Source organism: Meleagris gallopavo, chromosome 7 (genome assembly GCF_000146605.3).
Source record: "Meleagris gallopavo isolate NT-WF06-2002-E0010 breed Aviagen turkey brand Nicholas breeding stock chromosome 7, Turkey_5.1, whole genome shotgun sequence".
Lineage (NCBI taxonomy): Eukaryota > Metazoa > Chordata > Aves > Galliformes > Phasianidae > Meleagris > Meleagris gallopavo.
The window spans coordinates 6,197,440-6,209,094 of record NC_015017.2 but is presented as its reverse complement, the minus strand read 5'-3'; the positions used below and the strand labels follow the sequence as shown (position 1 = coordinate 6,209,094).

Genomic DNA, 11,655 nt, shown 5'->3' with positions numbered 1-11,655 from the left:
TTTGTTTTTCTCCCCTTTTCCAGTTTTTGTGCTCCCATGACATCAACATGCATTAAAAAAAAAAATAATGAAATTTTAGAGATATGAATTGCTATTGAAATTTGCCCTTCTCATTCCACTGATTTCTTGGAAAACAGGCGGGGCACTAGAACTGTTAGTTCTAAGGTTGTGCCCAGTGGCTCACAGTGAGTGATGTCGGAGACTCGGCATAGATTCCTACCATCTTTTCCCACAGGTTAACTACCATTACACTCAAATTTTATCTTGGTCTAATAAAAATATCCACTTTTCCCCACAAGTAGAATCGTTGAAGATGTGTAATAGTAGAACAGCACCTTGGGACGCATTATTGTTTGAAGAAATCTAACAATGGGTTCTTTTATTATTAACTTCTTTGCCCTGTGCATCTCATGCCTCCCAGTTATGAGAGTCCTGAGAATTGTATTAGTTTTTCAGCTCATCAAAACAGATGCTATATAAAAACAACCTTACTTTGTCAAGAATACTGTCTTGCTACCTCATTCAATAACAGAGTATATTGCTGTCCATTGCTAAGAAAGATTTTAATCTTGCTGTGGAAGCTCTTGTCCTATCCAACTGAAATAAACGTAGAACGAATTCATCTGATGATGCAAGAAATGCTTTGCTGAAGTCCAAAATGATTTGCTGAAATAGGCATCTGAATGACCCTCACCCTGCATTTTGTAATTAAATCCAGTAGTAATGTTTGGGAAGATAATTTTTTTCCTCTATGCATAAGTTTTTGTATTTACAAGTTAGTAATTGCAAGGAACAAATAGAAAGCATTGTGAAAATAACAGACTGAATCTTTTATCGCTTGAGGAGAATTAATAATTTAATGCTGGATACTGGAGCATTTGATAGGCATTGTCTACATAACCACTAGATACAGACTCTTAAAGGAACTGATCTAAGGGGTGACTTTTTATATTGTAAAACAGAAATAGTCATGGACTGTGAAGAAAAACAGATAAATTCTGCTGTTGTTCATATATATGTAAAGAAATGTAAGGTTAAACACAGGTCATATCTAAATCGTCATTTTAAATTTTTCATCCACTATCTCTTGTAGCAAAAGGATTTTTGGAACTATTGTGGGGAAAATTATTTTGAACTCCTTCATATGCAAAAAAACCAAAGAAATAGATAATAAATAATGATTGCTTTGTTCTACTCGATCGCTCTCTTTGTTCTGTGAACATTCTGTATGGCTTTTAAACCTCTGCAAATGTGCTTTGGCAGGTCTTGAAGAGAGAAGGAGACAATTACAGTATTTCTTTCCATCCAAGTAGTTAATTTTGATTTTCTTAGAATGCTAGTCTTTTAGTCCTTTCTCTCCCAGGTAAATAGGCACAACTAAAAATGTCTTAAGAATTTTATCAGATTTGAATTAATGTACTCCTGTCCCAATTATTCCATACAATTGAAAGCATATCATGTCTTTACTAATTTAGGTGTCTCCAGCTATATTTTGTATTCACTTGATGTTCAGTTGTTAAAAATGGATATTTAGATGTTTTTATTTAACAATGTGTTTAGTAACAAAGTCCGTAAAAGCTGCCGTACTGTGTGACAGATGGTGATTTCTGCAATTAGCAGTTCACTATAGTTCTCATCAGATAAAGATTTTCTAAAGAACTATTGGATTACATTGCAAATATATTTTATGTATGTCGGTTGCTCTTCCTTTTAATCTTTAAAAAAAACTTCAAAACAGCATATTTGAAATCCACTGAATTACCTGGGCAATTTCCAGCAATCAGTATTAGATGCTTGCATTCCAGCAGTAAAAATAGAGGGAGGATCACTGAGACAGTCTTAACTCTGGATTAAAATGGGAAAGCAGTAACTGATTTTAAAGGTTTATTTTATTTCTATCAAAATTTACAGTAAACAACAGTAATCTTGTATCTTTAGTCTGTACAGCCTACAAACTGCTGTTTATTGAATTACAGTTAAGAAGACTCAGTGTCACTGTATTGGCAAAGTAGATACAGAATGCTTGCTTTTTGTGAATGAGTCTTCTAGAAGTATTAGCCTTGTGTAAAATTCTCTGTGCTGGGCAATGTACTACCACTTGTTTCTCGTGCACCAATTGTAGGTTGTGATGCTGGAAAAGAAAAAAAAGAAAAAAAAAACATCCAAAAACAAGCACAAGTATGATCGAAGGTCAGATATGCCTTGAGTCAGGAGGAAGGTTTGCATGAAGATATTCGGACAGCAGCAGCCCTCTTGCTTCAGTAGCAGTTCAATCTTTGAATTAAGTAGGCAACTCAGATCTTGGCCTTTGGGACCTGTTAATTGCTGTCTGTCTGTTAGAGTTGATATCGGCTACCAAATTGAGATAAACCCTCTGAACACGTGGTATTAGTTGAGGCCATGGGTGGGCCCTTCCTGCCTGAACTGTGAGGGATGGACGTGCTGGTGCAGGCAAGATCTAGCTGCTGGAATTTGCTATGGTGAACTGAATGCATTTTCTTTACGTGATATTGTGCATCTCCGTGTATGTCAAAAGACACTAGGTGAAATAAAAATTGGGCGGACCTCCACTGATTTGTTCTACTGCATAAAGAAAATATGAAGTCATTCATCAGCTGTTGCTTTCATGAAATAACTTTTTTCCTATATTTTTTTCCATGGCAGTTTGAGTTAATTCAATCACAACATAAAATACACTGCGTCAGATATAAAAATGACAAAAAACCGGATCACATTCTTGCTGTTCTTCGTCTCAGTTACTTTGGTGAGTTTTATCATTTTTTGTTTTTTGAATCAGTATCAGTTTGAACAAGGCTGTACAGATTACTATAGGAATTTTTGTTTTTCTATAAAGTAATGATGTATTCAAATACAGTTTCTGCAGAGCAGGATTACTATCTGTCTTAGGTCTTCCTTTTATTTCCATTATTTAAGGAACAGTAATAGTAATTGCCTCTGCTGAACCAAACATATCTTTTGCTAGCATAGAAGTTTATGGTAACAGATGACATGTGACATATAAGTAATAGTGTTATTTCATGGAAGAGAGGGGAAGACTTATCACACAGATTCAAAGGAAATCCTAGGAACTTTGAATTTCACCACTTGCGTGAGAAAGATACAGTATTTCTATCTGCAAGTGTTTTATTTTCCACGAAGCTTAGTCGATTCAGGTAAAACTTGCTACTTCTTTAAAAATGTAGTTGAAAGTTCAAGATTCGCTTTTGTGTGTGTGCATGCTTTATTTTGAAAAACTACCTCAGTGGATTTCATGTCGTTTGAATACTTTTCTGTATTCTGAAGATTGACTGCTTCACAAGACCGTAGATAAATGAGCCAGCTTATAAGCAAATCAAAAGCTTTGAGTTTATGGGCAGTCTTGTCATGAAGGATCATTTTGTTTCTGATCGAAATGCCTCTTAAAATAGACGCGTATATATTTCACTGTATGTTGAAAAAACTGTCTATGCACTTCTGATTGTTTCCATGGTGTCTTTGCATTTTTTAATTATTTTTTATGAGTCTTGCAAATATTTATTCCGCCATGCTCAAACAGGTCATTTGTGCCAAGATTCATAATAAGAACTCTTAAATTAGCCAGAAAAACACAATATCAGCTTATCAGTAGTAAGATTTGAAAATCACTTGGCTTCAGTAAAATTATATTTCAAATACAATATTTTAAGAAATTGAATTTTTATTATCGGTTGGTATGTGAGTTGTAGTTTCAAAATTGGTTGAAAAAAGGTGACATGTTAAAAGAAGTCTTTTTCTTCCTAGTTATTTGCCACTGCTATTCCATCTGAAGGTCATCAAAATATGACAGAGGACTTTGGTCAACTGAGTTTTACACGGAATAAAATTATGACAGCACAGTATGAATGCTACCAGAAAATTATGCAAGATCCCATTCATAGGAAAGAAGGTAGAGTTTAATTTTTCATAAGATTTTCCAAAGGGAAGTGCCCCACATATAATTAAAGTAATTCAGGATCCTGACCCTTCATTTATGTTCATGTCACGTTTTGGTAGCAATCATTCTTTCAGGCTCTTTATACAGTTTTATAGAAACAACATTAAAGTAATATGATGTATATCACCTGTCTATTGTTCTACATCTTGTAAGACATGAATCTTTTATTTCTGATAAGAAAATGTTAAAGGGATATTCAGATTTTAAAAATTGAGACTGTTTCTGCATTATAATTTCTGAAAATATTAAATGGTTCTGGGGAGAAGAGGCAATTGCACTCTTTTACAAAACCTTTTTTTCTCTTCTGAGATGTTTCTGTGAGGAAAACAAGCATCTGGAGGCCAGAAATGGATATGAGAGTATGTCTGTAGAAGCTTATGTACAGGCACATACAGTTGTGCACCACAACTTCAGAACAACATGGACAAATTGGAAAATCTCCAGATCAGAAGTAGAGGATGTATGGTGTTTGAGCCTTCGAGATAGTTTGAGGAGCAGGGAGAAGGTGGTATTATTTTTTGAATAGAAGACTGAAGGAAGACAGAAGAAATATTTTTCCAATCTGTGGTCAGTCATTCTGCTTGTATTCTGGGAAAGAAATTTGTTATAAAACCCTAGCTGATTCTCAAAGGAAGTTTATTTTAGGTGTTCTAAAACAGATCTACGTGAGTACAGTGAGGGATTAAAACAGGCTCTTGAGGGACACTGCAACATCCCTGTCCTTGAACGGGACAAATAGCTGCAGGCTCATCTCTGAGGAAGAGAAACCATGGCTGCCTCCCAGATAGGCTTTCTGATTGCTTCTAGGATACCGCTTAGTTTTCAGTGAGCTAATAAACACACATATAGCTTAGGTATACATTCAAAATGTAAATAAATTCAGTAAAACGGTCTTTGCAAAATCATAGAACCATAGAATGGCTTGGATTGGACGGAACCTTAAAGATCATCACCCTCCTGTCAGGGCAGATAAAATTCAAAGCTCTCTGTTGTGCATTTTTTGGTTTGAATTGGTTTACTTTGCTTTGCCCAGAGAATGTTACCCTTCCATGCTCTAGATCTAACGTGTTTTATGAACCGTAGGGATAGAAAATTTCAAGAGGAATGGTAATGGATTTTAAAATGTATTCTGAGAAATATACCTAAAAGGAAGTGTTTCTATTACATGAAATATTAACTGCTGGTAAATTTTAAGATTTCATTTTTATCTTTACAAAGCAAAGCGTGCAAAAGAGAAACTTAACTTGTCCGGTGTTATACCTTACTTTTGAAAGACTGCTAGGAAGGGTTTTTTTATTACCAGTTGTCCACTTGTTTCTAGGTCCTTACTGTAACAGGACATGGGATGGCTGGTTGTGCTGGAGTGATGTTGCTGCAGGAACTGTATCAGTACAGCATTGTCCCGACTACTTCCAGGATTTCAATCCATCAGGTAAGTGTGTGCATGGGCTTTCTACATAAACATATTGCTTAATGAAATGAGGTTTTGGGTGCTTGATGCCTACTCTTTGCCTTACTCAAGCCGCTAACGCATCAGAATTTCAGTAACTTGAAATCCATTATTTGCACTTTACTTTTATCACAGAAAAGTGAAGAGCTTTGCTCTTGGTGATGAGCTTTACCTTCTGAGAGGAAAGCAGAAATGTAATTTTTTTTTTTACCTCAATTTGGCAGCTGAAGTTAACAAGTGTTTCTCCCACAAGTGAGTCTTTTCCAGTAAGCTGAACTTTGCCACTGTGTGAGCATGTGGAAAATGTCATAGACTTCCACTCTTGTCAGCTTCTGCTGCATTTGCTATTTCCCAGGGTCTTTTGGTGCCCGTTTCTATTTGATTTAATCATTATGTGGTCCTGGAAATTCTCCCGTCTGATTCTAGAGCGGTTTCTCTATTGTTGTTTTCCTGCCTGTTCAATTTACAGTGGTAGAATGTTAGACTTCCATTTATATCTTGCATGTTAAAGTAGCCATTTAGGTATCCTTGTCACTTCATCTGTTAGTTCTGTAACAGTTTGATATATTTTGATTGTATTTTGTAGAAGGGAAATGTTTGTTGTTGTTGGGTTTTTTGTTGTTGTTTTTTTTTTTAAGAAAAAACACATCATTAGTTGCTCTTGCCAAGCAAAAGCAATCGCCTCTGGTTTCTCAGAATTCCAAGTAACAAGCAACATCTCTCTAGACATATTAATAAAGCTGTCATTTGTTTGCCAATCTTTTTCATGAAACACGAGGATCAGGAAGTAGAACTTCACTGCTGACTGTTGTGTTTTTGCCTTGCTTTTTTTTTCTTTTCGACTACTCTGACTGCCTGTAGAAAAAGTTACAAAGATCTGTGATCCAAGTGGGAACTGGTTTAGACACCCAGAAAGCAACAGGACGTGGACCAACTACACCCAGTGTAATATCTATACGCATGAAAAAGTGAAGGTAGGAAAGGAATAAATGCATGTCACTAGTCTCAAGAAACTGATCTGTGAAACTTTCAATTCTGGCATGCACAGTGTCTCATCTAATAACATTTCTTAAAGCTTTACCTGTAATCTATTTATATGATTTCACAAGTCGGTATCTGCAGCCATTCAAACGTGAAATTGGACTAATAGGTTCAGTGAACGTGTACAGTATGGGTTGTATGAGCCCATGTATGCAGGCTATTATTCTGTCTTACACAATCTAGGTAATTATGCTTTATCATGGTAATATAAGGTTCAACCTAAAGATCTTCATTTTTTTTCTGTGTAAGATGATGATTTTTGTAACTGAAAACAAAAAAAGCAAATTTGTGAGGCAGATTCCATAATTGAAAGCAAGATTTTATTATTGGTAGCATTGAAATTATTAATTGAAGTAGTTGATGATAACGTCTTGTACATATGCCTAAGATAACTTTACCAGTTCTTCATTATTATTTTGCTCTCTATCTAGCTTTTCATAACACTATAATTTGGCTGCAGATTTATTTGATTGTTCCATTTAGTCTTTGATAGTTTGGAATCATTGTTAATTTCTTTTTCATTCTTCAAACAAAAGGTTGGTACAAAGAAAATATCTTTACTAGAGAAAAAAATTATGGGAGCAAAAAATACACATTCGTATGTGAAACACATTATTTTCTTTAAGAGATGGACGATAGGTGAATCCATTCTCAGATAGGAGTGCACTGAGCACGGTAGTAAAAATGACCAGTTTTTATATAAATACTCAGAAAAAACTTAGTGTGTATTTAAAAGCCTAATGTTTTTAACATCCAAGAGAGAATTTCAAGTGTTTTAAATGAATCTGGTTTTTGCCCAATAGAAAGAGATTTTAGTAAGATAATGATTGGCAGGATTCTGGATTTATCAGTAAAGTTTTGATTTTTTTGATCCTATTACAGTCATTTTGTAAGTAGAAGAGATGTATAAGCATGTTCTTCCTTAATAATTCTGTATGAATCACATGTGCTTGGTTTTATTCTTCTGTTGCAGACTGCTCTGAACTTGTATTATTTGGCCATCATAGGACATGGTCTTTCAATTGCCTCACTTCTGATTTCTCTTGGCATATTCTTTTACTTTAAGTAAGTATATTTAAAATTCTTTACCAAATATTAGCGCTTGCAACAATGCTAGTTTCAATGTTTTTGAAACACAGGCTTTCCCAATTAATTAAATGGAGCAACAAAGTGGAAAAAAAAATCAGTATATTGGTTTGGCATTGAACATGCTGTTATAATAAAATTTCAGGTTTCTTTTCTCAAAAACCTAGAATTCCCTATCTGCTAATTCAAAATTATAGCAGATGTTGGGAATCGGGAAAATGGCACTTAGAAAACACACCCAACTGCTAAACAAGCATTTCTGATGGAGAAGGGTTGCTTTTTTGCTTGTTTGTTTGTTTTCAATATTAACTTAAGATGTGGATATGTCAAGCATGGGTCCTACTAAAGAGTAAATGGAAACCAAAATACTGATGGTATGTAAGTCATACACATGGTGTAAACATGGCATATAAGTCACATTCTGAAGTAAATAGCCACATAACACAATAAATTGTGAAGAAAATAAAGCTAAGACCAACATTAGGAATGACAACTATAAAAATAATCTTAATTTTCCTTATTCATTGTATTATTTTTGTGAGAGTTCTGTTCTATCCACTCTTTAGCAGTTACTATGTTATCTTGCAAGCAAGCCTGAGTAGTGTGTTGCCAACATAACCAATTTCATAACTTGCAGCATACCACGTGGGTCTTTAAAAATTGTCTGCTTCACGCTTTGCTCACTTTTTTTGCGTTTGTAAGATGATGAGGCTTAGAAAGCCGAAACCAGTGTCACTGCAGGGTTGCCACATGAGCAGAGCTGAGGCAAAGCGCAGAACTGTCAGTGACGAGCTTTTCTCTCTGCCAAATGCTGCATTGCGTGGTGTAGGCTCTCCTTGTTAACTAGCACTCCTTCAATCATTTCTGCATTGTTTCTCATTGGAAAAGAGGGATCTGCTCTACGATAGATAGATCCATTTCACAATCTTAGCGGTTTCTCATCACTGTACCCTTCCATTTCACTTCATCTTTTTTTTTGTTAGTTTTTTTTTCCCTAATACATAAATAGGAGTAGCACCTAGATCAGTAATGGTTGGGCTATTTCAGATTTTGCTTTTCTCTTATTCTGGACTTTGAGTTGATTTGGTAGGTGTACTAGATACCTGCTAAAAAATTCCCCTTTTTTGTCAGATCTGGCAGAAGGTAGTGTTTCCAATTCAGTTATGCGTTATTTGTCCAAGTTCTGGAACAGCACTAGAATAAATTCCTTACAGAGTGTTTCAAGTTTATAGTTCCTCTTTTTGAAATGTATTTAAAATGATTTTTCAGCTGTTTCTGACTTCTTTTCCTATTTCCAAATTCACTTTCCCTCCACAAAATAAAAATTTTAGATGGTCCCAAGGTTTGATTTTTGCATTAAAAAATGTGATCCCTTCATTGCGAACCTCATAATAAAGTTGAATAGATGAAAAAAATCTGACATGGCAGAAAAAAATGCATTGCCAGACATTTGTAAGGTAAAAGCAAAAAGCTTTTGAATATGATTTTAAAAGCTCCAAGACAGTGAATTTTTATGTGCTACAAATGCAAACCAAGCCAATTTTATCTTCACTTGTTGCACTTCCTACAGAAAAAGGTGGTTTGCTTTACTACCATCATAACTGTTACGTTTGTCATACCCTCCAGGAACTTCTTTCTCCCTTTTGTAGAAGGATCCTGTCTTCAGAGAAGCACATGGAATTAATCTAGACTCAAACACCATAACTTCTAGACTGTGGTTATGTTGGGATATAAAAGGAAATTACAGAATTTAAAGGAAACTAAAGAAAGTTCTCTACAAGTTAATTCTCTTGGGATGTGCAGTTCCTTTAAAGTATTTTTAGTACCAGAAGAATATTTAAGGATCTAGATTAATACCAGGATGCATTATGTATCAGCTGAAGCTTCTGTCATTATTCATAGCTTCTTAACAGGTGGACTTTATTTATTTATTTATTTATTTGCTATTGTGTGGGGAAGCCTATGAATTTATTCTCTTAGATTGTTTCCAGACAACATTTGCTGTATAGTATCTTTGGGTTTAATTAGAGAAGCGGGAAACTTATTCATAGGAAAAATGACAGCTTTTTTTTTCCCCTAAAAATCTTCAGCTTTTTCAAGTATCAATTACTTGATTTTAACTTTTTTTTTTTCAGATTATTTGAATTTTTTTTTTCAGAGAACTGTATCATTGGAAATATCAGTTCAATTAGTGACTTGTGCTCCTCAAGTGGATTTTGTTTTAAAATGGGTTACAGACTAGGAAGTCCAGTCTTTCTAGAGAAATCATCAGTGAAGACAAGAGTAGTGATTTGCAGTGACTCTCCTTTCTCATTCTGTTACATACTCAAAATTGTTCATAAGTTTCATAGATAACTTTTCTTAAAAAAGTTCCATGGTTACTTTCATAAAGAAGGAAAAGTGAGTTAACAGAAAACCTAAAAGAGCAGGGCATTGAGAGAAAGGAAAAAATCTGAAATAAAGGAGAAGCTGATGATGAAGCATCACCCAGTGATCTGACAGCACTTGCAGAGTCTACTAACACTGAACTTAGTCTGGACAAACACTGGATAAGATAAATGGAAAGATATTGGTGTCTTAAATCACTTTAAGTTCACCAAAGCATCAAGGCTAATTCCCCTTGGGTGTGTATATGGATCTCACTTTTTTTTTTAATAGAAATTAGAAAATGACATCTTCTTTTCTTCTGGAAATAATTTTTCCATAGTGCCAAGACATACAGAAGTGAAATTAAAAATACATAATTATAATACATAAAAGTACATAATTTAACAGGGTTTTTTTTGTTGTTGTTTTTTGTTTTGTGCCACGTGGGTAAAACATTCAATAATAGGTCATCTGAATGCTGATAATCATTATGAGAATTAGATGATTAAAGGACATAGTGTCACTAAGAAAAACAGTCAGAAGGAGGAAATAGGAAGGCTAACAGAAAAGGGAGGGGTGGGGTGTGTAAGGAAGAAATCCCTTTATTACCAAAAGCAATTTTCATTTTTAAATGTCAGCAGTTTTGCTTTCTTGTTTCTTGTCCGGTGATCCCCTCAATCCTTTTCTGCTTGGGTGGAGGTGGGTGTGGATGGGTGTGTTTGAATATTCAACAGGAACAGCTGCTGGATGACCCCGGGAGATGGCCCCATTAGTTGTACGTGCTTTTCCTTGCCTCTGCACTGAATCTTAACAATAAGCAGACAGGCTTCCAGAGTTCTTCAGGACTTGTTTATACAAAACTGTTAGCTGGAATCCAGTGCTGCTTTCCTTCTTTCTATATGAACCATATAGGAAAAAAGTGCAGAGAGATACATATTCAAAGAATATAAAAACTAAGCGTATTTTGATAATCAAACTTCATGTGTTGTTTAAACACACAAACATTAAAAACAACATTAAAAACAAAAGTATTTTTGAAGCCTAATGAAATATACTTTTCCACTTAATTTATATCCATATGTATTTTCCTCAGTCAGATAAAGATTGGATACCAGAAGACAGTCTAGGATCAGAATTGATCTGTGTGCCACACTGTATGGCAGCACTGGTTTCTAGAATGCTTTCTCTGACCTATATTTGGGGGCATGAGGCTGGAAATGCCTTATGGCTCCAAGGTGAGATTTGCAGAAACTCCAATTTTGTTCGATGTTTGTTAGAAAAAATCAGTTTCTTTGGAAAACTTGAATGAACAGCACTCCTATCTCTTGTAATGACACTGTTAGATTTGCTATTCCTATGCTCAGTGTTGGGTATAATTGAGAATCACAGAATTGTAGAATCCTTACAGTAGGAAGGGACCTTGAAGACCATCTAGTCCAACTTCCTTTCAGCTAGATCAGGTTGCCCAGAGCCTGATCCAACCTCGCCTTGAAAGTCTCCAGGGATGGGGCATGAACCACCTCTCTGGGCAACCTGTTCCACTGCCTCACCACCCTCCCTGTAAAAGATTTTTTCCTTATATCCAACCTAAATCTATCCTCTTTGAGTCTCAAACCATTTCCCCCTTCCATTTACTCTGCACTGGCAGCTAAAGTGGCTGGCTATTGCAAGCCCAGCAAGGTGCCTCAGCACTGCAGTATTGCTACATTTAGGGGGGAATTCAGACTTAGAGGTGTTC

General features: G+C 35.3%; 1 protein-coding gene across 2 annotated transcripts in view; it reads left to right on the top strand.

The window, feature by feature from the left end:
- CALCRL (calcitonin receptor like receptor) overlaps positions 1–11,655 on the top strand; it is a 64,023-nt gene that overhangs the window by 34,865 nt on the left and 17,503 nt on the right. For both annotated transcript variants that reach the window (XM_010713340.3, XM_031554129.1), the window contains 5 exons: positions 2,665–2,764; positions 3,781–3,925; positions 5,295–5,405; positions 6,285–6,397; positions 7,438–7,529. In XM_010713340.3, the coding sequence (XP_010711642.1) occupies positions 2,714–2,764; positions 3,781–3,925; positions 5,295–5,405; positions 6,285–6,397; positions 7,438–7,529 (512 nt within the window). In that variant the 5' untranslated portion in view covers positions 2,665–2,713. The remainder of the gene's footprint in view (positions 1–2,664; positions 2,765–3,780; positions 3,926–5,294; positions 5,406–6,284; positions 6,398–7,437; positions 7,530–11,655) is intronic.